Source organism: Manis javanica, chromosome 3 (assembly GCF_040802235.1).
Source record: "Manis javanica isolate MJ-LG chromosome 3, MJ_LKY, whole genome shotgun sequence".
NCBI classification, from domain to species: domain Eukaryota; kingdom Metazoa; phylum Chordata; class Mammalia; order Pholidota; family Manidae; genus Manis; species Manis javanica.
The window spans coordinates 41,405,688-41,430,840 of record NC_133158.1 but is presented as its reverse complement, the minus strand read 5'-3'; the positions used below and the strand labels follow the sequence as shown (position 1 = coordinate 41,430,840).

Sequence of the window (25,153 nt, the reverse complement as noted above, 5' to 3'; positions counted from 1 at the left end):
CTTATCTGATACTGAGCTACAGACAACACGACAGACAATGATATTTACTGTACTGTTCACAGACAGTGTGACAATGACAATGCCATTTGTCAGCTGTTTTATCAGATAACTTTTTGTGTCATAGAATCATGACTAAATTAAAAGCAACACTTCAGAGACAGAACTAGAAAAAGTTTAGCTTGCCACCGAGTCTTCTCTAATGTGAATTCTTTTCATTTTAAGAAATACCACCTTGGTACAATCAATCCTAATTTCTAATCCTTTACAACTTCCTTCAGCCACGAGGAACAGGCACACATGCTGTACAAGGAGATGTATAGGTAAACCCCCTCCTTACCACTCAAAAGCCACCACAGCAGAGGGATGAACCCTGGACTTTCACTGATGTACTTCAAGCCTTTCAAATTGATGCTCACATTGTACAGGGACATCAGCATTAACCTGAAATGCAAAAGAAAATGATGTTGAAATACTGGCCCCTCCAAACTGTATTTTACCCTAAATACATCTGGTTACTAGCCACCGTATTTAGTGGTTTCCTTACATTTCAGATGTCCAATTTACAGAATTCTACATGAGTGCAGAAAGGGGCCCACAGGAAACCTCAAAACCATATCTATTGAGTCATCTCTTTTATTATCAATCCTGCATTTATATACAGGTAACCCTCAATTCGTAAGTATACTGTACTCTCAAAATTTAGTTCAGAACTTTACAATTTAATGGTAAAAACTGAATCCTATCTTTTCATTCCACAAACATTATCCATGATGTGTGGGTAGCCAGGTCAGGCCCCACGGCCTGCTTAATCCACAGCACATGCAGTGCAGAGCACCACCACTTGGCCGTCCTTAACCATCACCAACACAGTCCCCAGAAGTAAAGGCGATCCCACAAGCTCTGTTAGGGTCTGACCACAACTGGCAAGAGGGAGCTAATGAAAACCGGAACACTATCAGACAGCTCTCTGAGAACACTGCAGAACACAGAGACCCCACAAACTTCACACTGCAAAGCAATAAAAGAAGCCCACACAACTGAATGATGTGCTTTCAAGAAATGAAGGGAAACAACTCTGATCAGGAACCCAATAAGAGCATTAATTCAGGTACTAAAGATGAAAAATTCCAGAAGCACAGAGCTTTGGTATTAGAGGCTTCGTGCAGAGGACAGGAGGAGAAGCCTCAGATCAACACAGATAGGGATGCAGAGCCTCAGATCACAGGCCCCTGCAGAAAGCCAGGGAAGAGTGAGCTTTCAAGCTTTGTATGAATCTACACTTTCCGTGTGGCCTGAAGATCCACAAGCCAGTGACTTTCATACAGAGCAGACCTGGATTAGGAACTCCAGCTGCCTGGCCAAGCCGAACAAACATTCTCTTTAGAAACAGTGCCCTCAACCTGGTTTTCCTAGAATTTCCAGAAATAGAGCACTAACTAATGTGAGTTCATAATAAAAAATCACAAAAATACAGGAAAAACAAGACCTTATCAGTTAACAGCACAAAGACCCAATGAGAGCCAGAATGTAAAAACTGTCAGACACCACAAGTACCCCATGTGTGGAACAGAATATGGGCATGTTTAATAGGCATAAATAATTGAAAAAAATTAAAAACACAGTCAAGGAGCTACTGAGTATTACAACTCACAGGGCAATGGAAAGAGAACCTAGTAGAACATACAAAGATGAAAGCTAATGATTAAACTGTAAAATCCAAATGTAGCTGACACCGGGAAAAGAGAAAACACTAAACAGGAACTAGAGCTAAAGACATTGTAGCACACAGAGCAAGGCTAGGAAGGAGGAAGTCCAGAAAGGAGGGCACCAGGCAAAGGAGGCGCGGAAATACGTTTGTAACGCACCCAGGCCCTGGCTGGTGCTGGACTGCGCTGCTCTGAGTGGAGGCTAAGGAGCCCAGTGAAGAGTGAGAGCTGGAAAACCAAGGAACCCGGCCCAGATTTTGGTTGCTGACCACCTGGAGAAGCCAGGGTGTAGGAGTCCAGTAAGGCTGACCCATTCTCCTTATCTTCTGCAATGTCTGGTGCACAGTCAAATATCGAACTAGCGGCACCAGCTAGGGTGAGGACAGTAAGACACTTGCTTGGGCACAGATTTGTGAGATGCTAAAGGCCATCAGTAACCAAGATTTTAAATATATTGTAATGCAAATTTTTAAAAAAACTACTGCAAAAATTCCACAATAAGCAATATATCAGAATTTTAAATAAAGATGGGGTCTGTGACAATGGCATGCCATGACATATTGGAGTCTGAGGCAAAAAGAAAATTGGTGACAGTGATTCAGCCCATGAACAAGGGACTCATTATGGTGCACGCACACAGGTACACCATGGAAACGTTTATTATGGTTATCTGTTCAACAGCTGACTTCTAACCTTAGCCTGTCAAAAGCAGCTCCATGGCTGACTCGTCCTCAGAGCCACACGGGCCGCTGCAGAACTGGGAACACGGGGCGCACAGAGCACAGCTCCCCTTGGACGGAGAGAGTGCATCGGCTCCCAGAGGCTGGTGGCCTCAGCGAGCACAGCATCCGCAGTCTTTCTCTCCTCCCATCTCCTGGCACTTTTAAAGTCCAGGCATAGCTACAGCACCCTTGCAGACAGCACTAGATTAGCACCCAAGAGCAGACATGCCCAGTTCTCAGATCACGACCCTTAGCTCCTCCCAAACCACAGAATAAGCCAAAATGGCAAATCCTTCCATTTTCCTGACAATTTTACACATATCCGAAATCTATTCACTAGTATTTAGTGAGTTATTAAGGGCTGCTAAAATATCGTATTCATGACGAAAATTCAGCACCTTAACCAGAATTTTCCGAGGTCTCTAACACAGTATTCCACATAGAGAAAAGTCTGTAATGCAGATCACAACACAGACAATGGAACGTATATCGTCTACAGGACTTTCATGTGGGGACAGCAGGGTGAGCCACTACCACAGACACTGGATGGCCCACAGGGCCTAAATTCCTTCCTATCTGGCTCTTAACAGAAAAAGTTTGCCAGTCCTTGCTTTAGAGCACGAAAATAAGTTAATCTTCTCTGGATCTTGAAAGGCAAAGTTACCACCTGGGTAACCGTAAGATGGTACAAATTTCAAAATATATGTGCAATCGGAATTCTTTATTGACTGCCATTTAACTCTATGATGGCAAAAACAACTTACAAAGTGACAAACATCTTTAAAATGCTATATTTGGTCAAAATCATGGACCCTTTAGGAGCTGAGATGGAACAAACACAACTGCAATAGCCCTGGTGCCACCCGAGACCTCATGCCATGGCCAGGCTACATCCCGGGAAGACCAGAGACTTCTCCAAAGTCACACAAGGACCAGCAAACAGTAAACCCAGAATGAGTTTATTCCTTATGCAAATGCTTCCTATGCCAATGTTTCTATTCCAACCAGAAGTATTTTGTAAATAATGTATCAAGGTTCTGATTGCCTAATCAAAGGAGACGGCCCAATCAGTCTGTTCTTCTCAGAGAGATATTAAATGTCACTTCCCAAACCACTGTTAATTAGGAGTCAGACTTTTTCTTCCAGTGACAAGAAGGGTAGGCAAGTTCTGCTTCCTACCAGAAACTTAAGCAGAAGATTCACTCTAAATGCACTACTGAGCACCAAAGAGAACCTTCTCAGTCTCTGCAGTCTTGAGAATTTTACACACATCTGACACTGACAATAAAAGAACTGAAGATGAGGCTAAAAAAAAGGCCCTGGCAAACCTGAAATGCCTCAGAAACAACACGAGCAACTCTCGTCCAACAGAGAGGACACTCTCCTCACCTGGCTCCACCCAGATCGGGCGCCGACCCGGCTGTCCTGGTGAGAGGTCACAGAGGGCTCCTGACAGGCTGACCGGCAAGGCTGAGTCACTGAGGTAAAGCTGGCACGACCCAGCCGCCTATTCTTCACTTATAAGAAATCACAGCCTGGAACCCAGGAGTGACAAAGAATAAACACACTCCATACTTCAAAACAAACCAGCAATAAAAATAAACAAGAAGGCAGCTGTGATGTCCACCGCCAGAAACAAACCACAGTTCATCCTAAAACCCAAAGTAGCCAAATTAGCACCTCAAGTAATTCTGAGGAACAATGTGCCGTAAAATTCTCATGAAAGCCTGCACACGCTATTTGAAAGAGAAGCAACTGGCAAGGCAATACACCCGGACATTGGACCCAACGTCAGCCAGAAAACTGCAGTTAGGAGCCTGCCCATTTTTAAAGAGGAAGGCAGTAATTAACCACACAACATGCTTATTTTAGATTCTGTGCCCCATCCCCAATCAAGTTAGAACCTAAAATCTGTGTTCTGTAATTTATGTAATCCTAATCAAGTATCTGTAGATTTTTATCGACTGTTCAACAGTGAAGACACCCAGAAAGATAAGAACAATATAACACCCACCTCCCTGGCCATGAAAGGAAACCTTATCACCATAGTCAGACCTCCTTTGTGAACTCTGACACAGCCTTCAAGAAGGCAGGCTTCACCTGGGATGCACCACAGCCGTGCACTTCCGTACACTGGGACAGCCTTTGCATGGAACCTGACAATCTTGGCTTCCCTTCCATGCCACTGCGAGGTGTCTGTGCTGATTGTACAGTTCTAATGTCTTCTCACTGGGTCCCAGCATGTTAGCTAATCACGATGGTCTGACAGGGCATTTCCCAGTGCACGCCATCACAAGCTCGGCTGCCATGGCGTCTCTACACAAGCAACCTGGTTTACTGGTAAAACCTTCTCTGCAGCGTGTACACAAGTGAACTGCCTATGCCAGGCATGTGCCTCTTCCACCCCTGCCACTTGCCCGCAGAGCGGACAGGTGGAAGATTTACCAGGTCACACATCCCCTCCAAAGCTCAGAACCATCAGACTCCAATTTTTTTCAATGAGTGGAAGGAAAGGCATCTCATTATGGCTATAATTTGCATTACAAATGCTTGAGAATCTTTTCCATATTCATGAAACTTGCCAATATGTTTCTTTTGTGAACTGCCAGATCATCTCTTTTGCCCATATGTATTAGGTTACTTGCCTTTTTCTTATGAAAGAGCCAAATACAGATTTGGGTTTTTCTTTAATGTACACAGAATGATCCAACTAGATAGGCTGAAACCCCGAAAAGGTCTTTCAGAAGAACTGAGATTATATTCTTAGCACCAACTACCAATTTATTACTCGGTACTAGCAAGTCAGTGGATATTAAACATTTGGTGGCTAAAAACTCTACTGCCTGGAAAACAATATATGTCAGTTCCCAGACCCTAAATGTTAGAGATAAAACATTTTTGAAGCTTGTCTGACTTTCGTTAATATCTGGAAATGCTGATGACACTAAATTAAGCAATCTGAACGTTAAGATTTGTCTTCAAAATATACTTCTCTTTTCAAAATATTTAACTGCTAATCAACATCTTAGATGTATGTTCTAATGTCCTGAATGGTAACTTTCCTACCACCTATGATTACTAAAGTTTTGACTGGAAACAACTTAGAAACCCAAACATGTTTGAAGATTTCAATTGGCAGGAAGCTGCTCCTATGTGAAGAAGGTGTCAGGCCACCCAAATGCTCAGAACTCTGTGTGATTTTTAACAAGTATGACCATAATCCAGGTAGCAAACATTTGTACCGCATTTGCTCATTTAGCAGCATTTACTAAGCACCCTCTTTGTACTAAACCTTGAGAATTCAGAGCTGAAATGCAGTCTGTGCAAACCAGAAGTTCACAGTGAACGGAGCACATGGGACTTTACGGTGGATGAGCCAAGTGCCCACGGAACCCTGGGTGGTGTGTGTTTTCAGAGTTCCTTCTCCAAGCTTAGTGCCAGAATATTAATTCTAAAGCACTGCCATTGTTTTAAGACATTTTGTGGAAGTGCTTCTGGAGGCCCTTTCAAAAGATACAGTGCGCACTCTGACCATTCTGGAAACATTCGCTCTTCTTTGGAAGCTGGGACTCTGCGGAAGTCAGCCCGCTGGTCCTGAGATGGTGACCCATCACTTGGGGCTCAGATTTGCCAACAGAGCTGCCACCAGGGCTGGTCTGCCCAAAAATGTAAGAATGCTCGTTTGTTCACGAAGCGTGAACTGGTCTTTCTGGGAGCTCACAAGCCGACTCTGCACCAGATAACAGGGGTTTCGCACACACAACTCCTCGCTGGTAGGGCCTTGCTGATGACAACTGGGGATTGCAAGCAGGGATACAAACCAACAGTGACTTGAGGCAGCAGGACCAAGTACACCCCAAACTCCAGGGGCATTTCATAACTCTCCACTACATGTGGGGACAGAAAACAGCTCTGCAGAGCTGCTGTCCCTCTTCTTGACCACATATCCCATAAGCTCCCTGGTTCCCATACCGTGGCATGTGCTGGGCACATATGTATACCAATTAGGATTGGTAAAGTCATGATGAAGGATGGGTGATGAGAAAAAAGTTATTAAGAAAGTTAAGTAGAAGAAAATAGGAGGCACTTAGAAGGCTAGTAGTAGCCCTAACCCCCGAGACCCAGACACCCAGCATGGAACAAAAGCTTTCTCTGTTGAGCTCCTAATGAATGTCAAGGAGGATGGTGACCTCAAAGCCATATGAGAGCAGGGACAAAGACAGACGCAGCCAGGACGGTCCCAGGGTGTGCTGCCCCAGTCTCAGCGGCAACACGCTTCAGTGGCCCTCTGAAGATTCAAAGTCATCCTGCCTGTCCAGGCCATGCATGTGCCAGCCTGGATGACCCAGAGCTGGAGGTGGAAGGAAAAGGGCTGATGCTGGGATGACAGGGGCACCCCAACACATCACACCCCACTGCTGAGTGACTCGGCCAAAACACGGAGAAGTGGGCTTGCCGCCAACTGGCAGCACTGAATCCCAGCCGTGGCTGACGAGTCTGGTCTAGGGCCGGCCTGGGCTGCACACAGGCACCTGAGAGGCAGATGCAAATGTAAAAATTATCAACAGAGAACACAATCCTGGCTCGTGTGGAATGACAGTGATCCCCCTAAAGGCAGGGAAGCCAGGCCCGAGAAGATACACAACTACAGCAAACAGCAAGCCAGCCACCCTGCTGGCAGTGCAAGCTCTTCAAGAGGCGCCCCAGTCAGCGGGTGCGTCTGGCTACCGGCGCTGCAAGTGTGGAGACCTGGAGAGCTGAAAGAGTCTAAACATAAGCAGACAGACCGGGCCAGTGAGGAATCACACAGCCTGAGAGGACACAACACCAAAGGAATTCAGAGGCTAAGTCACAATAATCTCCCACCTGTCTCCCTATGGGTGTTTGCCCCAGTGCCCCACATACCCACAGGGCCCATAGGGACGTCAAGGGGAAGCCACAGGAACAGGCACCATAAGCCAGCCCTTCATTCTGGGAAAATGTGCCCTGTCATGGTAACCTAAGGCCTCCCAAATGGCAGCAAAGCTGGAAAATGGCCTGATGTGGACCCCAGGGTTCTGCTGAAAGTTGTCACAGCACAACTGGGAGAACAAAGGCTGAAGAGGAGCCAACAGAGACATAAGGCTTGAAAAAGCTGACGCAAGAGACAACTAACTGGGCAAACCTCAGAGGGCAGCTGACCAACACTAGAGGGGCGCCACTCACCCCAACAACCCGCAGGGCCACAGGCTCCCCTGACACATGAGAGAAGAAAGGAGAGGGGTGCAAACAGTGAAGCAGCTGAGATGAGCAAGCTCAGGCCCATACCCTCTTCCATCCCACAGGGGCAGGAGGAAAGCCATGTTCTGGTATCCCTCTGCAGAGAACCCGTCAGCAACAAAATGGCCAGAGAGAATCTAAAGTCAGGGCTAACCAATGCGGAGATTAAGTGGGGTCTGATCAGGGCACAGAGAAAGGGCTGCAAGGGTGCTCGAGACTAGGAGTGGCTGCAGGGGCAGGGTGTGCACTCAGGAGCCTTCTTCCCAGTGCCCCTAAACCATTCTGGCTGCAGGACAGGAGAGGGTGAGTGGCTGGCACCCAGCCAGAGCATCGGGAAATGGCAGTGAGGGGATCTGCAGCTGCTGACAGAAGAACAGAGAAACGCTAACGTGCTCCACGATGGGGTCCAGGTGAGCTAGAAGGAAGGGGAAATTAGAAGGAAAGAGAAGTCATGAGGAGAGGCCCTCCCAGGGGGCTTAAGGGAATGAGGGGAAAGGAGCAGGAACAGAGACGTGTGTGTTGCTATGACGCAGTTTACCATTTCAGAAGCTGAACCAAGTCCAGGCTGTGACTGCAGGAGTGGATTACTTACAGTGAAGAGTGCTTAACATCTTGAGTGCAGAAAGGCAAGTGACCTTGACACTAGACTGCTGATGAGTCACCACAGTGATGTTCAAGTCATTCAAGGCAGCAGGAAATGGGGGAGGAGGAAGCCACCAGACACAGGCTCAGGGAACAAGGGAAGTGAGAGAGGGTGATGCTAAGATAACTGGCTGCTTGAATGCTGGAGAAGGAAAAGTCTCTGCATGAAGTGAAAGAGAAATAAATTTTTTTGGACTTAACAAATGAAAGCCAGGATTTCCAGATTCAAATTTGCATATAAGGAGCTTGGAAGTCACCACTCTATCCTAACAAGTGAAAAGTTGAACAAACTGAAAAGTCAACAGCATTTCTTGGATCCGTAAGAGAGGAGAACACACAGGGTGAGTCACTGCCTCCAAGATCGGAGAGACAGGCAACTACAGAAGGTTACGGCTTTACCAGAGCACAGACTCACAGGTGGAACCCCGGGAACCAGAGCACAGGGAGGAAAATCTGAGCCTCATCAAGAAGTTGCTGGAGGCCCAAAGCAAACAGACCTGAAAGCAAAACCTCCAGGGCGACCCGGTCACTGTGCAGGGTTTGGGAGGCCTCACAAATCGTAAAATTTACCTCCAGGAGCTCAACCAGGTTTCCACAGCTGAGAGAAGGAAAAAAGAACCACTTTGTGGGAAAAAGAGAACTCTGTTCTTCCCAGCCAGGCCCACCCCCAGGGGCAGCTAGTTAGCCAGAGCCTGACCAGTCCCAGAAAGGGAAATTCCCAACTCCAGCCCACTCCAGCCACCCTGTCCCACTTCCTGAGGGGGAAGAAATACCGAGGGTACTTGTGCACCAGAGGCACAGGCTCACTGCCAGATGGAGTCCTAATCAGAGGGCTGTCCAACAACCCCCAAACCTCACCATGTTACTACAGGCCTATTTACAGCAGTTCCTGTTACCCAGGACATCATCTCTGGTTATAGAGGAAAATTACAAGGCATACTAAAAGGCGAAACCACAGTTTGAAGAACCAGAGCAAGCATCAGAACCAGACTCTGACATGGCAGGGACGTTGGAATTATCAGAGAAGAAATTTAAAACAATTGCAATTAATATGCTAAGGGTACTAACAGATAAAGCAGACAGCATGCAAGAACAGATGGGCAAGTGTGAGCAAAGACAGAAATCCTAAGATAGAACCAAAAAGAAATGCCTGAGATCAAAAACACTGTAACAGAAATGAAGACTGCCTTTCACAGGCTTACTAGCAGACTAGACATGGCTGAGGAAAGAATTCTGAAGTAGAAAATACTGTAATAGAAACTTCCAAAACTGAAATGCATAGAGAACCAAGACTGAGAAAAAAAAAAAAAAAAAAGAATATCCAAGGACTGCGGGACAACTACAAAAGGTATGACATACACATAATGGGAGCACCAGAAAGAGAAGAGAGAGAGGAAGAGAAGAAGTATTTGAAACAATAATGGCTGAGAATTCCCCACACTAATGTCACACCAAACCATAACTCAGAGAACACAAACCAGGGTAAATACAGAAACAAACTACACTTGGGCATACCATTTTCAGACTGCAGAAAGTCAAAGACAAAGAAAACATATGGGAAAAAAAGCCACAGAAAAAAACCCTTACCTACACAGGAACAAAGAACTGTATCCAACTTTTCAGAAACACACAAACAAGAAGAGAGTAGAGTGAAATATTTAAAGCATTGAGAGAAAAAAAAACCCCACCTAGAATTGTGTATCTAGTTCAATTATCCTTAAAAAGTGAAAAGAGAAAGACTTTCTCAAACAAACAAAAACTGGAATTTGTTGCCAGCAGACCTGCCTTGTAAGAAATGTAAGAGTTCTTTAGAGAGACAGACCATAACATAGGTCAGGAACTCGATGTACAAGGAAAAGCATTAAAAAAAGAAATAGTGACAGTTAAGTAAAAACTTTTGGTTTTCTTATTCTTAATTGATCTAATTATGTAATAGTTTGTTCAAAGTAATAGTAGTAATGTATTTGATTATGTATGCTTATGTATTATCTTATGTTTGCATGCATATACAAATACATATATATGCTTATGTGTAAGTGACATGAATACCAGGAACAATACAAGGAACGGGAGCAGTAAGTGGGGTTATTTCATTATCTGAAGGCACTCACCCTATAAGTGCAAGTGTATTATTATTTGAAAGTGGGCTTGGATTAGCTATAAATGTATTGCAAACTGTAAAGCAATCACTAAAAAAATAAAACAAATAAAGAAATGTAGCTGATATTCTAAGAAAAGAGACAAAATGGAATCATATAACATGCTCAACTAAAACCACAAAAGGAAGGAAAAGACTGGGAGACAAAAACAGGAACAAAGTCTAAGGGCAACAAATAGAAAATAGTAACGAATACATCAGACATTAATCCAACTATATCAATAACCACTTTGAACATCAGTGTTCTGAAGCACCAATTAAAAGACAGATTGTCAGAGAATCAAAAAACAAGACTCACCTACATGTTGTCTACCAATAACCTACTTTAAAGACATACAGATTGACAGTAAATGGATAGAGAATAATATGCCATGTTAACAGCAATCAAAAGAAAGCAGGAGTAGCTGTATTAATTTCAGACAGAGCAGACTTCAAAGCAAGGGAAATTATCATGGATAAAGAGGGGCAGCACATAATGATAAAGTGGTCAGTTCCCCAAAAAGACATAACAATTAGTAAGGTATATGCACCTAACAACAGAGCACCAAACTGTGAGGCAAAAAGTGATAGAATTGCAAAGAGAAACAGATGAGTCCACTGTCAGAGCTGGAGACTCTGACAGCCCTCTATCAGCAAAGGACAGACCCAGCAGACAGAAAATCAGTAAGGAACACAGCTGGACTGAACACCATCGATCACCTAGATATGACTGACACCTACAGACTTCACCCAACAGCAGCAGAATGCACATTCTTCCCAAGCTCACATGGAACATTCAGCATCACCAAGAGGGACCACATTCTGGGGCAAGAACACACCTTAACAAATTATAACAGGAAAAATACCATATCTGCTCCCAAACCACAATGGAATTAAACTAAAAATCCCTAACAGAGAGATAACTAGAAAATCCCCAAATAGCAGAGATTAAACAACACATTTCTAAGTTAACACATGGGTCAAAACAGAAATCTCAAGAGAAATAAAAAATATTTTGAACTATATGAAAATGAGAACCAACTTGTTAAAATTTGTGTGATGCAGCAAAAGCAAGGCCTTAGAAGGAAATTTATAAGCACTGGATGCATATAGTAGAAAAGAGGAAAGATCTCAAATCAATAATCTAAGATTCCACTTTAGGAAACTAGAAAAGGAAGAGAAAATTAAATCCAAACTATACAGAAGAAAAGAAAGAAGAATTAGAGAAAAATCAATGAAATCAAAAGTTGGTTCTTTGAAAGATCAATTAAACTGACAAGCCTCTAACCACGCTAGCTAAATAAAAAAGACAAGATATATGTGACAAATGTCAGAAATGCAAGAAGGGACACCACTACAGATCCTGTGGGAATTGACAGGACAATTATCAAATACTATCAACAACTCTATACATACAAATTTGATAATTTAGATGAAATGGACCAGTCCTTGAAAGACACAATTTGCTAAAACTCACACAAGAAGAAATAGATGATCTGTATAGGTCTTTATCTACTCAAGAAATTGAATTAATATGTAATAACCTCCCCAAAAAGAAAGCTTCAGATCCAAATGGGTTCACTAGTAAATGCTACCAGACATTTAAGAAAACTATACCAATTCTCTACAGAGGACTGAAGTAGAGGGAATAATTGCTAACTCATTCTATGAGGCCAACATTACCCTGATACCAAAACCAAGCAAAGACGTTACAAGAAAACTACAGATCAACATCTCTCAGAAATCCTCAACAAAATATTGGCAAATTAAATCCAAAAAGTATAAATAGAATTATATATCATGAGCAAGTGGGATTTATCTCAGGTATGCAAGTCTGGTTCAAAATTAGAAAAACAGTTAATATAATATATCACATCAACATACTAAAAAAGAAAAATCATGTAATCATATCAATAGATGCAGAAAAAGCGTCTGACAAAATCTAACACCCATCCATGATAAAGACTCTCAGTAAACTAGGAATACAGGATAACATCTCAACCTGACAGACTACCTACAAAAAATCTACATCTAACAAACTTAATGGTGAGAAACTCAAAGTTGTCCCACTAAGATCAGGTATAAGATAAGGATGTCCCCTCTCACCACTCCTTTGCAACATCATACTGGAAGTCCTTGCTGATGCAATAAAACAAGAAAAGGAAATGAGGTATACAGACTGGGAATGAAGACATAAAACTGTCTTTGTTCAACCATCTACGTAGAAAATCTGAAGGAATGAACAAACAAAAAAACCCTCCTGGAAGTAACAGGATTATAGCAAGATTGCAGGGTACAATATTAATCAATTACTTTCCAGTATAACAAAAATGTACAAGTGTAATTTGAAATTAAAAACACAATACCATTTACATTCACATTAGCGCCCCCCAAAAAATGAAATACTCAGGGATAAATTTAATTTAAAAATATAAGATCTATATGAGGAAAACTACAAAACTATGATGAAAGAAATCAAAGAACTAAATAAATATATATTCCATATTCATAGATAGAAAGACTCAATACTGTCAAGATGTCAGTTCTTCCCAACTTAATGTACAGATTCAATGCAATCCTAATCAAAACCCCAGTGAGTTATTTTATGGATATTGACAAATAGATTCTAAGATTTATATGGAGAAGCAAAAGACCCAGAATCACCAAGACAATATTGAAGGAAAGGAACAAAGCTGGAGGACTGACAATAACCAACTCCAAGACTTACTCTAAAGCTACAGTAATCAAGACAGTGTGGTTGGTGCTGGCAGTAACACAGACAAACAGACCCATGGAACCAGAGAGCCCAGAAATAGACCCACATAAATATAGTTAGCTAGCTGATGTTCAACAAAGGAACAAAGGCAATACAATGGAGCAAAGACAGTCTCTTCAAAAAATGGTGCTGGAACAACTGAACATTTACATACAAAAGATGAATTTAGACACAGACTTTACACTTTCACAAAAATTCAAACTGGATCACAGACCTAAATATAAAATGCACAATTTTAAAAGCCCTGGAAGATAACATAGGAGAAAACCTAAGTGATCTGTGAGGTGGTGCCTTTTTTAGATACAACACTAAAGACACAATTCACGAGAAAAAATAATCAATAACCTCAACTTCATTAAAATTAAAAACTTCTGCTTTGTGAAAGATAATGGCAACCAAGTGAAAAGCCAAGCCACAGAGTAGGAGAAAATATCTGAAACTGACCTATCTGATAAAGAACTATCATACAAATATGCAAAGAACTCTTAAACATCAAAATTTTTATGGGCCAAAGGCCATAACAGGCTCCTCACCAAAGAACACATACAGACAGACAGCTGACACACAGCTGACAAGATGTTCCGCATCGTATGTCGTGAGGGAAACGCACACTAAAACAACGAGATGCCACTGCACACCTACTAGAATGTGCAAAATCCAGAACACTGACAACACCAAATGCTGCTGAAGATGTGGAGCAACAGGAACTCTCATCATTGCTGATTGGGATATAGCGTGGTACAGCCACTTGGAAGACAATTTGCAAGCTTCTTACAAAACTAAATATCCTCTTACCATATGATACAACAATCACATTCCTCGGTATTTACCCAAAGGAGTTGAAAACTTCATGTGTATACAAAAACCTGCACATGAACTTTTACAGCAGCTTTATACATAATTGCCCAGACATCGAAGCAACCAAGATGTGCTTCACTGGGTGAGTGGATAAACAAACTGAGGGCCATCCAGATAATGGAATATTATTCAGCACTAAAAAGAAATGAGCTATCAAGACATGAAAAGATATGAAAGACCTTAAATGCATATCACTGAGTGAAAGAAGCCAATCTGAGAAGGTTTCCAACTATAGCACATTCTGGAAAAGTATGGAGATAGTAACTATGGTTGCCAGAGGTGGGGAAGAGATGAACAGATAGAAGAGGAGTTTTAGGGCAGTAAAAATACTCTGTTGAATTATAATGATGATATTATATAATACATTTGTCTAAAAGCACTGAATGTACAAAACCAAGAGTAAAGGCCTACATAAACTATGGTGTCTGGGTGATTATGATGTGTCAATGTAGGTTCAACCATGGTGAAAAATGTACCATACTGATGAGTGATGTTGACAACGGCAAAGGTTATACATGTTTGTGAACAGGAGGTACATGGGAAATCTCCATATCTTCCTCTCAATTTTATTGTGAAACTAAAACTGCTATAAAAAATGTCTTTTTTTTTAAATTCCCACCTCGGAGGATGAGAGAAGCCTTTGATCATGCAGGTGGCAAGGAAAGCAAAATCCCCAAGAAAGAAGCAAGTTACAGTCAAAGCAAGGAGAAGCCAAAAAGAAAAGGAAATACTTATAGCACAAGAATGGTCCTTGGGGTTGGGGTGGGGAGAAAGAAAGGGCCTAGTCCCAGAAGATTCAAGGTTGGACGTAAGCATGAAGAAGAAAGTGAACAAGGTGTGCAAAATTAAAAGACAGCCAAAGATCAGAGTGAGAAGGCCTGCCTCGGGCCGGCGCATGCAGAGATCCCAAGTGGGGACGAGGCTGATCCTCTGCACCTGGGCTTTGCTCAGTAGTCGATAGGAGACTGCCAAGAGAGGAAGCGAATGTCTCTGAAGGCAATCTCCCATTGCAAAGGACAAGAGCTCATTAGTGTGCAGATGCACAGCGCTCCATGTACCGGAACCAGAGAGGCTAGAAGAGACCCAGCTCTCACATAGAGCTTCACCTTAGAAATCAGAGCAGGGGTTTAGCTGGTCCCATAAACACTGACCTTGCACAGCCCACAGAAACAAAAGAGACGATAGTTAAGTATCCAGAATACATAAAGAAAAGCAGCAAATCATTAAGAAAAATACAACCCAATAGAAAAAGGGCAATAGACATGAACTGGTAATTCACAGAAAAAAGCTCAAATGTTAACATGTGAAGAGTAGTCTCAACCTCACTGGCAATCTAAATCTAAACAGATAGGCAAACATATAGATAGACAATGCAAATACTCTTTGTAAGAATATATAATGAAGTGTCGATGAGGGTGTAGGAACCCCAGAACACTGACAGAGCAGGTGGAAGTGCTTGCCTTGGGACCGATCTGGCAGCATCTCATAAAACTGTAAATGTGCGTGCCCTGCTTCTCCAACATCCCACTCTGGAAAAACCCCCAGAGGGGCTCTCATACCACTTAGCAAGGAAGTATTTGCCGGAGATGTGCACTGCAACATTATACTTATAGAATAAAACCTGAAAATAACTTAAATGTCTCAGTCAGGGGAAAGACAATCCAAATGGTACAGCTCTTTTAATGTAAGTTATTTAAAAGAACTAGATCCTTAGGCACCCTGCAAAAATACACACGGGACTGTGTAAGTTCTCCTGTACTGTATTACATGTATTGCTCAGGCACATACATGTGTTAGTACAAAACACCAAACGGACTGTAGAGTCTGCTTCTAGGTAAGATGGAGTAAATACATCCCACCCTCTTGCTTCCACTGAACGCTGTAAATTCTGAACGGATTACACGGAGCAGCTATGTGAAACCCTGAAAAGTAAAGAGCAGCAGGCAGCTTGGGGAGAAGACCTAAACTGTCAGAACCGCCAACCAGCAGTGAGCTTGCCACTCAAACCCTCAGGCCCAGGAGGGTTGACCAGCTGACCCACGCGGAGCACCAGGAAAAGAATAGGAGTAGGAGTAGGACAAGCATCTGCTGGCAGGGACCATACAGTGGTGGGAGCCCCCAGGCAACTTGAACTTCAAGGAAGAGAACCTTCCTCACCACTGGAAGGAACTGAGGCCCTCTGAGGTCCTGGTGCCTGGCCCTGGATGTGGGCATAGCTGCAGAAACATGTGACAGGCAGGACACGCAAAGCCGCAACACTCTAGGTAACAGACTGAGCTACTGAGTGCCAAGGACACAGTGGAGAATTAATGCAGACACTGTGCTGGCAGCAGGGGCCCAAGGGGTTCCACGTGTAAGGAGGATATAGGGCGCTGTTGTGGCTTGAAGATGGGGTGGAGTCGTGTGATAAGAAGTCCAATCAGCCTTAGAGGCTGAAAGTGGCCCCACCTGACAGCCAAGGAAACAGGGACCTCAGTCCTACAGATGTAGGGAGCTGGATTCTGCCAGAAAACCCAAATATGCTTGGGAGCAGACTCATGCCCGGGGCTGCTGGGAGAGAGAGCGCAGCCTGGGCAACACCTTGACTCTGGCCACGCGAGCTCCCAGGCAGAAACCCCCGCAGGCTGCTCTCCTCCAGGGCTGTATGGCAGGTGTTTCTGGCCACTCAGTTTGCAGTGATCTGTCACGCAATAAAAAATGAATACAGATTTTGGTACCTGGAAGAGGGCTGCCACCATAACAAATACTATTTAAGTTCATTTTGAGGTAAATTATATAACCCTGAAGTATCACATGATAGCATTTGGGGCTCTCTTATGTCTCTCAAAGGAGAACACTCCTTTTGCTTATATTATTTTTCTAAAATAGTATGGAGTGTGTCCCTTAATTCTTCAGGCAATTTGTTTCTTCTGTTTTTTAGAACAACTGCCAAGTTAACTGTGTTTACTTGAAAAAGAGGCCCAACAAGTGAATTCCAACCTATATGTAAATCAACATGAGCTTTTTACTACTATCCACCATACACTTTGAGTTTGGTACACTGTCCTGGCTTCAGGTCCCCCAGAAGCTGCAGTATGGTGTCCAAGAGCACCCGACTGGAGTTAACCAGGAATTCACGACCACAGGCTATGGCAGCAACGTCTGCAACAGAAAGACAAAACCAAGCGTCAGTCACTGTAGCTGCAGAATCTAGAAAAGCTTGTCCACGAGAGTACATGCCATTGCTTTCCTTTGGACAGGCCCAAAGAAAACACGTAATAGCCCACAAGGCACTAAAAAATGGTGTTATCCACAGGGCAACAGCCCAGAAAGAGCAACTGGCAGCCACAACAGTAAGACAGAGAGTAATGTCCTGTGTGATTAGCAGATGCCTCATTAGCAGAACAGAGCACTCCGATCCAAAGACACCTGCAGCCGGACCGCAGCTCAGCAAGTGGACACCCAGCTCTGGGTACTGGACCAAACAGCTGTGGGCAGTCAGGATCCAAACAGAAGGTGCAGTCTGATAACGTCATCTGGGACTAAGGACATGAAAATCTACTTTCAATCCCCATGAGTGAAATCCTAATAACTTTGAACCATAATACCAAACTGAAATCATGAGGTCAAAAGAAAGCATGGAAACTGATTCTGAAAAACACTTTTTCTAAATTTTACATCTTACTGGGGGTCAGCAAGTATCATGCTTCTTCATGCTGGGGCCCTCCAGAGGCACCCTGGAGACCAGACCAAGGAGTTACCCCAGCTCTCCCTGGACATGTGGCAGGAAACACTGCCTGTGTCAGCATTTCCAAATGCCTGCAGGGGCGCACCAGCGACGCAAGTCTGTTTATGTACATGCTGGCAGGATCTTTCTTTAGCCAGGTCTAACAGTAAAACCATGACTCAAAGTGACTAAAGCTCCTCCCTCAAGTGAGCACGTCAAGGTGGAAGAGAAGCTGGCAGCAGCAGCCCAGTCATCCTCCGGACTTAACAGAAATGCTTCTAGTAATTCAGTGAGGGTGATGTCTGAAGGATGATTCTGGTCAATAATCTTTACTAGTTTAAGGAGGTTCTCTTCTACTTTTTGTTTGCTAATAATCATCAAGAACAGAGGATGGATTTTATCGTTACTTGCTCTGCCTTTGATTAACTGTGATCTGATGGCAGAGTATAATATTTCATCTATGCTAGCAGATCAACTTTATGGAATCAGGTCTTGGACATTCCTATTTACTTTTGTTGATCTGAACTAAGAAGGATCAACAGAGGTATATTAAAGTCTTCTAACGAACAGGTTTTTTCCCATTTCTGCTTGTCTTCCCAGCCATGTGTGCCTCATGTACTGGTACTGTGTTACCTGTATACAATTTCATGGTACCTGTAACTTGACTGAGGACAGGACCATTCAGTGACACAAACCAACCTTCTTTGTCCATTGAATGTGAACCTACCTGATGACTGCATTTTCTAGTTTTACCAAAGAAGTATCTGGGGGTGAATGAAGATTTAAGTATTTGCATCATATACTTGTAGCATCATTTTCAGATGGTTTTTCAGGGGAGAGCATTCTTCATGTGACCACAGCAGATTCCACATGGGCACCTGGCACTTAGGCACACATTGTGGCTGTGCACTTTGGTAGCCAGTTTCCAGGGATGACTCTCTACCCAACCATGCCTCTGGTATGCAGACCCTTGGGTTACCCTTGCCCCATGACTCATATGTCACCAGCAGAATGCAGCAGAACTGCACTGTGTGGCTCTCAAGGTGACATAGGAAGGATCCTTGGTCTCTCATCACTTGCTTTAGGAGCACTGAGTCGCTAGGAAAGAAAAATCTCCCTATCCTGAGGCCACCAGAGATGCAGACCATAGAAGGAGCACAAGGTGGAGAAACTCTAAGACTACATGAGGAGAGAGAAAGATGCCTCAAGCCACCAGCTGTTCACTCCCTGAAGTTTTGGTCTGTTACACAGAAACATCACTCAGACATCACTGAAGAAAAAATTCACAGAGCAAAAAATACAGTGAGTCACAGCAGACACAGCCACTCAACAAACACAGCCACTTGACTGGTGGGGGAGGTCCTGCACCAGGCATCCAGTGTCTAACAGCAGATGCCAACCCTGCACCTCACTGGGATCAGCAACTGAAGAGCAGACCCTGACGTGAAGCAGATGTGAAGGAATTCCTACACAAATAGCTCTCGTCTGCATCAATGTGTCTGGCATGCTTATGAGTCAACTCTAGGACCATGAGAGACTGCTGGCTTAATTTTCTGTTAAAATGTACTTACTTTTTCAAGGTTTTTCTTTGACTTATTTTTTATTGAAGTATACTTGATATACAGCATTGTATCAGTTTCAAGTGTACAACATAGTGGTTCAACAATTGTATATGTTACAAAATGCTCACAATAGGTGTAGTTATACGGGTCACCATATAGTTAGTACAATATTATTGACTGCATTTCCTATGCTGTGCCCTGTGATTATTCATTTTATAATCGGAAGTTTATACCTCTTTTATCCCCTTCACCTATTTTGCCCATCTCCCCATCCTCCCATTGCAACCACTAGCCTTTTCTGTTTAACTCTGTTTCTGATTTGACAATGTTTTTTAGACTTCAGTTATAAGTGAAATCATATGGTATTTGTCTTTCTCTGACTTATTTATCTTAGCATAATACCCTCTAGGTTCATCCATGTTGTTGCAAATGGCAAGATTCCATTCTTTTTTATGGCTGAGTAATATTTCACTGTGTATACATATATCTTCCTTACCCATCCATTTATCAACAGACACTTAAGATTGCTTCCGTATCTTGGCTACTGTAACTAATGCTGTAATAAACACAGGTGTGCATTTTTCTTCTCCACTGGTGACTGGTGGGACTGCTGGACCCCCAGTGGGCAGGGGCTAGGAGGCTGCCTCGGTTACATCTAGAGCTGATGCTTTAGTTCTGAAAATCAGCTTCCTTCACTTGGGAGTCCGGTTGCCCTTTAAACTACAGCTATTTTTTCCATGCCCGGGAGCAAGAGAATCTGCCTGAGTCCCTCAGGGGCATCCCTCCCTATTCTTGCAGCTGCCACATCTCCATGGTCGTTTTCTATATGGTCTTTCTCCCCCTCATTGTGCAGAAGCTGCTCACTCAGTCCTAGCTTCTTGGCCGTGTATAGATATAGATTCGGTGTGTATGTGGGATGTACAACTACAGGAATATACTAGAGCAACAAAATTATATACTTTAAATTTGAAAATTGCCAGGTATATTATTACATCTCAGCAAAGCTATTAAAAAGTAAATTAATAATAATAGGGATATAATTTTCATGTTTAATGGATTACTTAGTCTCCACTGCTCATCCTGGACCTGTTTCCTATAAACTTCTTACCTGCAGCACTTAACAGTGTTCCGTATTTTCTGAAAGAAACGTAAGCAAGTTTCCTCTGATGTTAATACTGCGACCCTGTTTTATTGTTTGGTTTTTGTTTCTTTGCCTTCCTTGTGATGGTTTCTTACCAAGTCAATTATCCGTGTCAGGAGTGGGAGTGAGGGCCAAGGGCAGACCTCCGTCTGCCTCTTAAGACTATTTACAGAAGCCTCCCCAGGGCTGGAGGGGCTGTCCAGTCCCCTTGGGAACTGGCTCCTAGAATTCGGTTTCTCTCCTATGTGTCTGACTTGGGTTTCTATGCAAGGAGGTCGTGTTAGAGAGAAGCATTCTGTAACTTGAGGGCCACTGAGAGAGATGAGCCTACTGTCCTCTGTTGGCTGCTGTTTGCCTGACACTAGGAGGGGTTCCCACATCTCTTCTCATCTGTGCATGCCTTCCCCTGTAACACCTGCCCCACCAAGCTAGGTGAGTCTCCACTGAGGAGTGAGAATGGCCACTGTTAGGAAGTCCAGTCACAGAAAAATCAATGGCAAGGCATCTGATGGCATGGGTTTACTTCCAGGCAAACGCTACCACCTGTTGATTCACCAGGAAGAAAGCAGCTCCAAGCGAAAGGCCCATCTCCCACAGATCATCCCCGAGCACAGCTCCACGGTTCCAGCTGGCCCCCAGTGCCTCCTCTCACCCCCTGCTGCACTCTGAGGGAAGGAAGACTCCCAGAAACCTTCATTTCTCCAAACCTGTAACTGACTCCGGGACCATTACCAGAAAGACCCTCCTTCCTTCTCTCCATGAGCCCTGCAACATTTAGTGAATAGAGAATTACTCTGCAACCGAGACTGATGACAGCGACATCCTTCTGTAGAAGGATGATTTTTCAAAAGTCCCAGAAAATTCCTCTATACAAAAATGACAGCCAATCTGAAGGTTAATTTGCCCACACTATGAGTCATTCAAGAAATAATCAAAGAATTAACTATGGTCCCAAAATCCCTATGGGAAAAAGATTCTATGGACAGAATCAAATAATTGGAGTAAAAGCCAGAAGAGGCCAGCTGATTACCCTACACCTTCACCTCACTTCCTAAATATTCTCTAGAGCTGAGCCATAGAAAGATGCAGGCCAACTGTGATCCACCTGAAAGAAAAAGAACCAGGAATTCCATGTACCTGTCCCTGCCATCACACTATGTTACCTGTTTTAAAAAAACCTGTCAAGGATACAGATTTGTGAACAAGTAACAGAATAATTACACCCCACTTTGCTACAGAGCCTAGCCTGAATGCCATCCTCTCTTTGGCCCACCTAAAGCTAAATGCTTTATAGGAACAGATCAATGCTCAGGTTTCTTTAGTTTCCAATCCTACAAAGTTAGTCAATTTACTTGCCTTTACCTAAAAATCAACAGTTCTTCCAGAAAGTGATGTCCCCAGGGATTCAATCGAATTCCATCCTACTTCTCTCAAGTCTTTATCCCAGACTTTAAGGGTACAGGGAGCCCCCTGTGGAGGAATCCTCTGACCCAGGAAGTAGAGCCTCCTCATAGGCACCATGATCTGGAAAGCTCTAAGGTTGGCCATTTCATCTCCTCACTGGACCAGCTTTTAAAAAGGGACATGAACTTCTCAGGAAACACTCCAATTCCACAAAACAACAGGTCATTATGTAGGCCACCTCTGTCAACTGAAGGAAGGGCATTATGGAAGGAAAGGTTACAAAGTAGCCAAAATTAACCAAGAACAGCCACTGAGAGACTGAGAATTTCCATGATGAACTGGATACTGCAGGTAATAGACACCAATTTTTCTGAATTAGCAAGATATCTATACGATTGGACTGAACCAAACATGTCAGAGCCACACACATGGAACACAGAAACTGCAGTCTAGAAGCATCCACTAGGGCAGAGCTTGGGGAGGATGTCCCTACTCCAAAGCCTCACTTAGCGCTGCCTGTTGAGGGGTCTTGTCCCCAGAGCAAACACGGGCACCACCAGGCTGGTCCTGAAGTCACCCTGGGTGCAGTCCCAGTGTGTCCTCCTCTTCAGGACGCCTCAAGCTACACTTGTCGTGTACTTGTTACCTGAGTTTGAAGTTCTGTTTGGCTGTTGTCCTGGCAGCTGACTCAACAGATGATTCAGAGAGACAGGATGAAATCATAGCTATTGGTGCTCAAACTGAAAATCAGCTCTCTACAAGCCAGCCTCACCTTTGAGAGGCCACGACGGCTCCTGATGATCTCCCCCAGAGCTCGACGAACCCAGCACCTCCAATATCAAAGATCCCTCACACAGAAAACCACAGACTGTTCTGACATGGGCAGGAGTAGCGACCAGGATGTAAGACAGTGCAGCCATGGTGAAAAATTGTCTGGCAGAGTCTCCAAAAGTGAAACACAGAACTCACAGAACTATCACAGGACCCTGCAACTTCACTCCTGGTATATGCCCACAAGAACCAAAGATACGTTCATATGCAACTTGGCATGGACGCTCCCAGCAGCATTGCCCGAAATAGCCAAAAGGCGGAAACTGTCCTAACACCCATCCGCAGCCTCTTCACTGCAGACTTGGACTAGGGGATCCCAGAAACCCCCAGGTCAGGGTCCAGAACTGCATCCTCACCTGGGGCTAAGACTCTCCTCTTGGAAGATGAACACAGGCTGGGAGTGGTGCAAGCAGAGCTGGACACGGGTGGTCAGCTCACATCTGTCCTCTTCCCTGTGTCAATGCCAGTGTGGAGGAGGGGAAGAGGATGTGGAGGATGCCAGGGCCAGGAGCAGGCACAGCCCCTGACACAGGATACTCTGCTGTCAACTCTGCAGGCCTCTTACGTCCATGAAAGGATAACTGGACCCAGTCCTGCCCATAAACTGGCAATAATCAAAAAGAAATTTCTATTCTGTAATCATCATCTAATATTGTTGGAATGAATAAACCCAGGATTAAGAGGGAAGGAGTACAATTATGCCTTCAAATAATCAAAAAGAAACAGTAGTTAGAAGAACAAGTTTTCTACTTGCAAGCAAAGTGAATTAATCTTCATGGGACTGTGATAACAGTTTGCCATCTTCCATTAAGTTCTATATTAATCCTCTTATAAAAGTTACTGCAGACAATCACGTCCTCTATGTCATACAGCACCGTGGTTATAATGTGCTCTCACCAGCCTGAGTTCAGCAGAATGCCCACCACACTGTGTCAGGCATACAGAGAGGTGTTACTATTCTACTCTGAGGATGAAGAAAATGAAGTCTAGAGAATTCACACCCTGCGAAGCGGGTGAGCTGGGCCTAAAAAGGCCAGCCCCTTGCCACAATACTACCCTATTATTAAGAATGGTGGATGAGTAAGAAATACAACAATTTAATGCTTAAACAAACCTGTGGCTTTCAGATTTTGCTTAGGATACAATAAACCGGAAAGAGTTACACCTCCATTCTTTAAGCAGGGCAGGGAAAGAAACCTGGAAAATCACAACTTGCCTTGAACACGTCAGAGAGTTGAGGCCCGGGGTTCAATCTAATAAGAAAAACCAGAAGGGGCAGGTGCCCCAAGGAGAGATGTGAGGCAAGTATTTACGTACCTGGAGCAGATGCCAGATGCCATACAAGCCAGCAAGGAAGAGTCAGCTACCAGTTTTAACAAAGTGTCTGGTCAGCAGCTGCCAGGGCCTAAGGAGGGGCCGAGGGGCTGGCTACAGAAGGAAGGGATGGGGGCGGTGTGGGGAGAGGTAATGGAATGGTTTCATGTCCTAACTGTGGTGGTCATATGACTATGTGCATATGTTAAAACTTTCAGAACTGCAAAACAATGAGAAAAACATCTGTAATGGGTGAGTTCTAAATTCTTTTAAATCAAAAAAACCCTCATTGTGGAAGGCACAGGATCTATCTGGCAGCTAAACCAAGGTCTCTGCAGCACTGCCCACTGCCCACAGTGGTCTTCACAATGGAGACGCAGAGGCCTGCAAGACCTCAGCGAAGTAGCACATTAAAAACACAGCACCACATAGAGATACCTCGAGACAAGTGCTGGGCATAGAAGCCACAGGGCATAAATCTGCAAAGAAGTAAAAAGCTAACCTTTGCAAACAATATGGCTTCTCTCTCACTTACCAACTTTACATTTCCCTGTATGGCCCCGGAAGAGGACTGGTTAGCCAGAGACGGGTAAGATTCCTCAAAGGAGGAACAACCTAAGACAGGCACAGTTGCAGGGGGGCCATCAGGTGAGAAATCGGGGAACAACAGTGGTGAAGCTTAGAACCTCACCCCCCCTGTTTTGAGAGAAAGCTTCTGCATCCGTGGATGTTTTATTGCCCTTGTCGAGCTCGGATTAGCACATAGTCTACAGGCACACACATGATCATCTACAATTGCTCTCTTACAACACTAAACTATGTTTTCTACCTTTATCTTGCATCTACCTACCACTTCAGCATTTTATTAGAAATAAAAATAATAATAATAATAAAGGGAGAAATGTGGGATCCACATATAAATCAAGTATAAAAATCAAACGAATATTCATATTTGACCTGATTGTTTATAGTTCATAATGCGTGATCAAAACCGAAAGTTTCTGTGATGAATGCCCTTGTACTGTTCACCATGTAAGAACTTATTCACTATGTAAGAATTCGTTCATCATGTAAGAACTTGTTCGTTATGCTTCA

General features: G+C 43.7%; 1 protein-coding gene across 2 annotated transcripts in view; it reads right to left on the bottom strand.

Annotated features, from left to right (window-relative positions):
• HSF2BP (heat shock transcription factor 2 binding protein) overlaps positions 1 to 25,153 on the bottom strand; it is a 114,941-nt gene that overhangs the window by 52,967 nt on the left and 36,821 nt on the right. For both annotated transcript variants that reach the window (XM_073231276.1, XM_073231277.1), the window contains 2 exons: positions 17,124 to 17,241; positions 338 to 441 (listed from right to left, as the gene is read on the bottom strand). In XM_073231276.1, the coding sequence (XP_073087377.1) occupies positions 338 to 441; positions 17,124 to 17,241 (222 nt within the window). The remainder of the gene's footprint in view (positions 1 to 337; positions 442 to 17,123; positions 17,242 to 25,153) is intronic.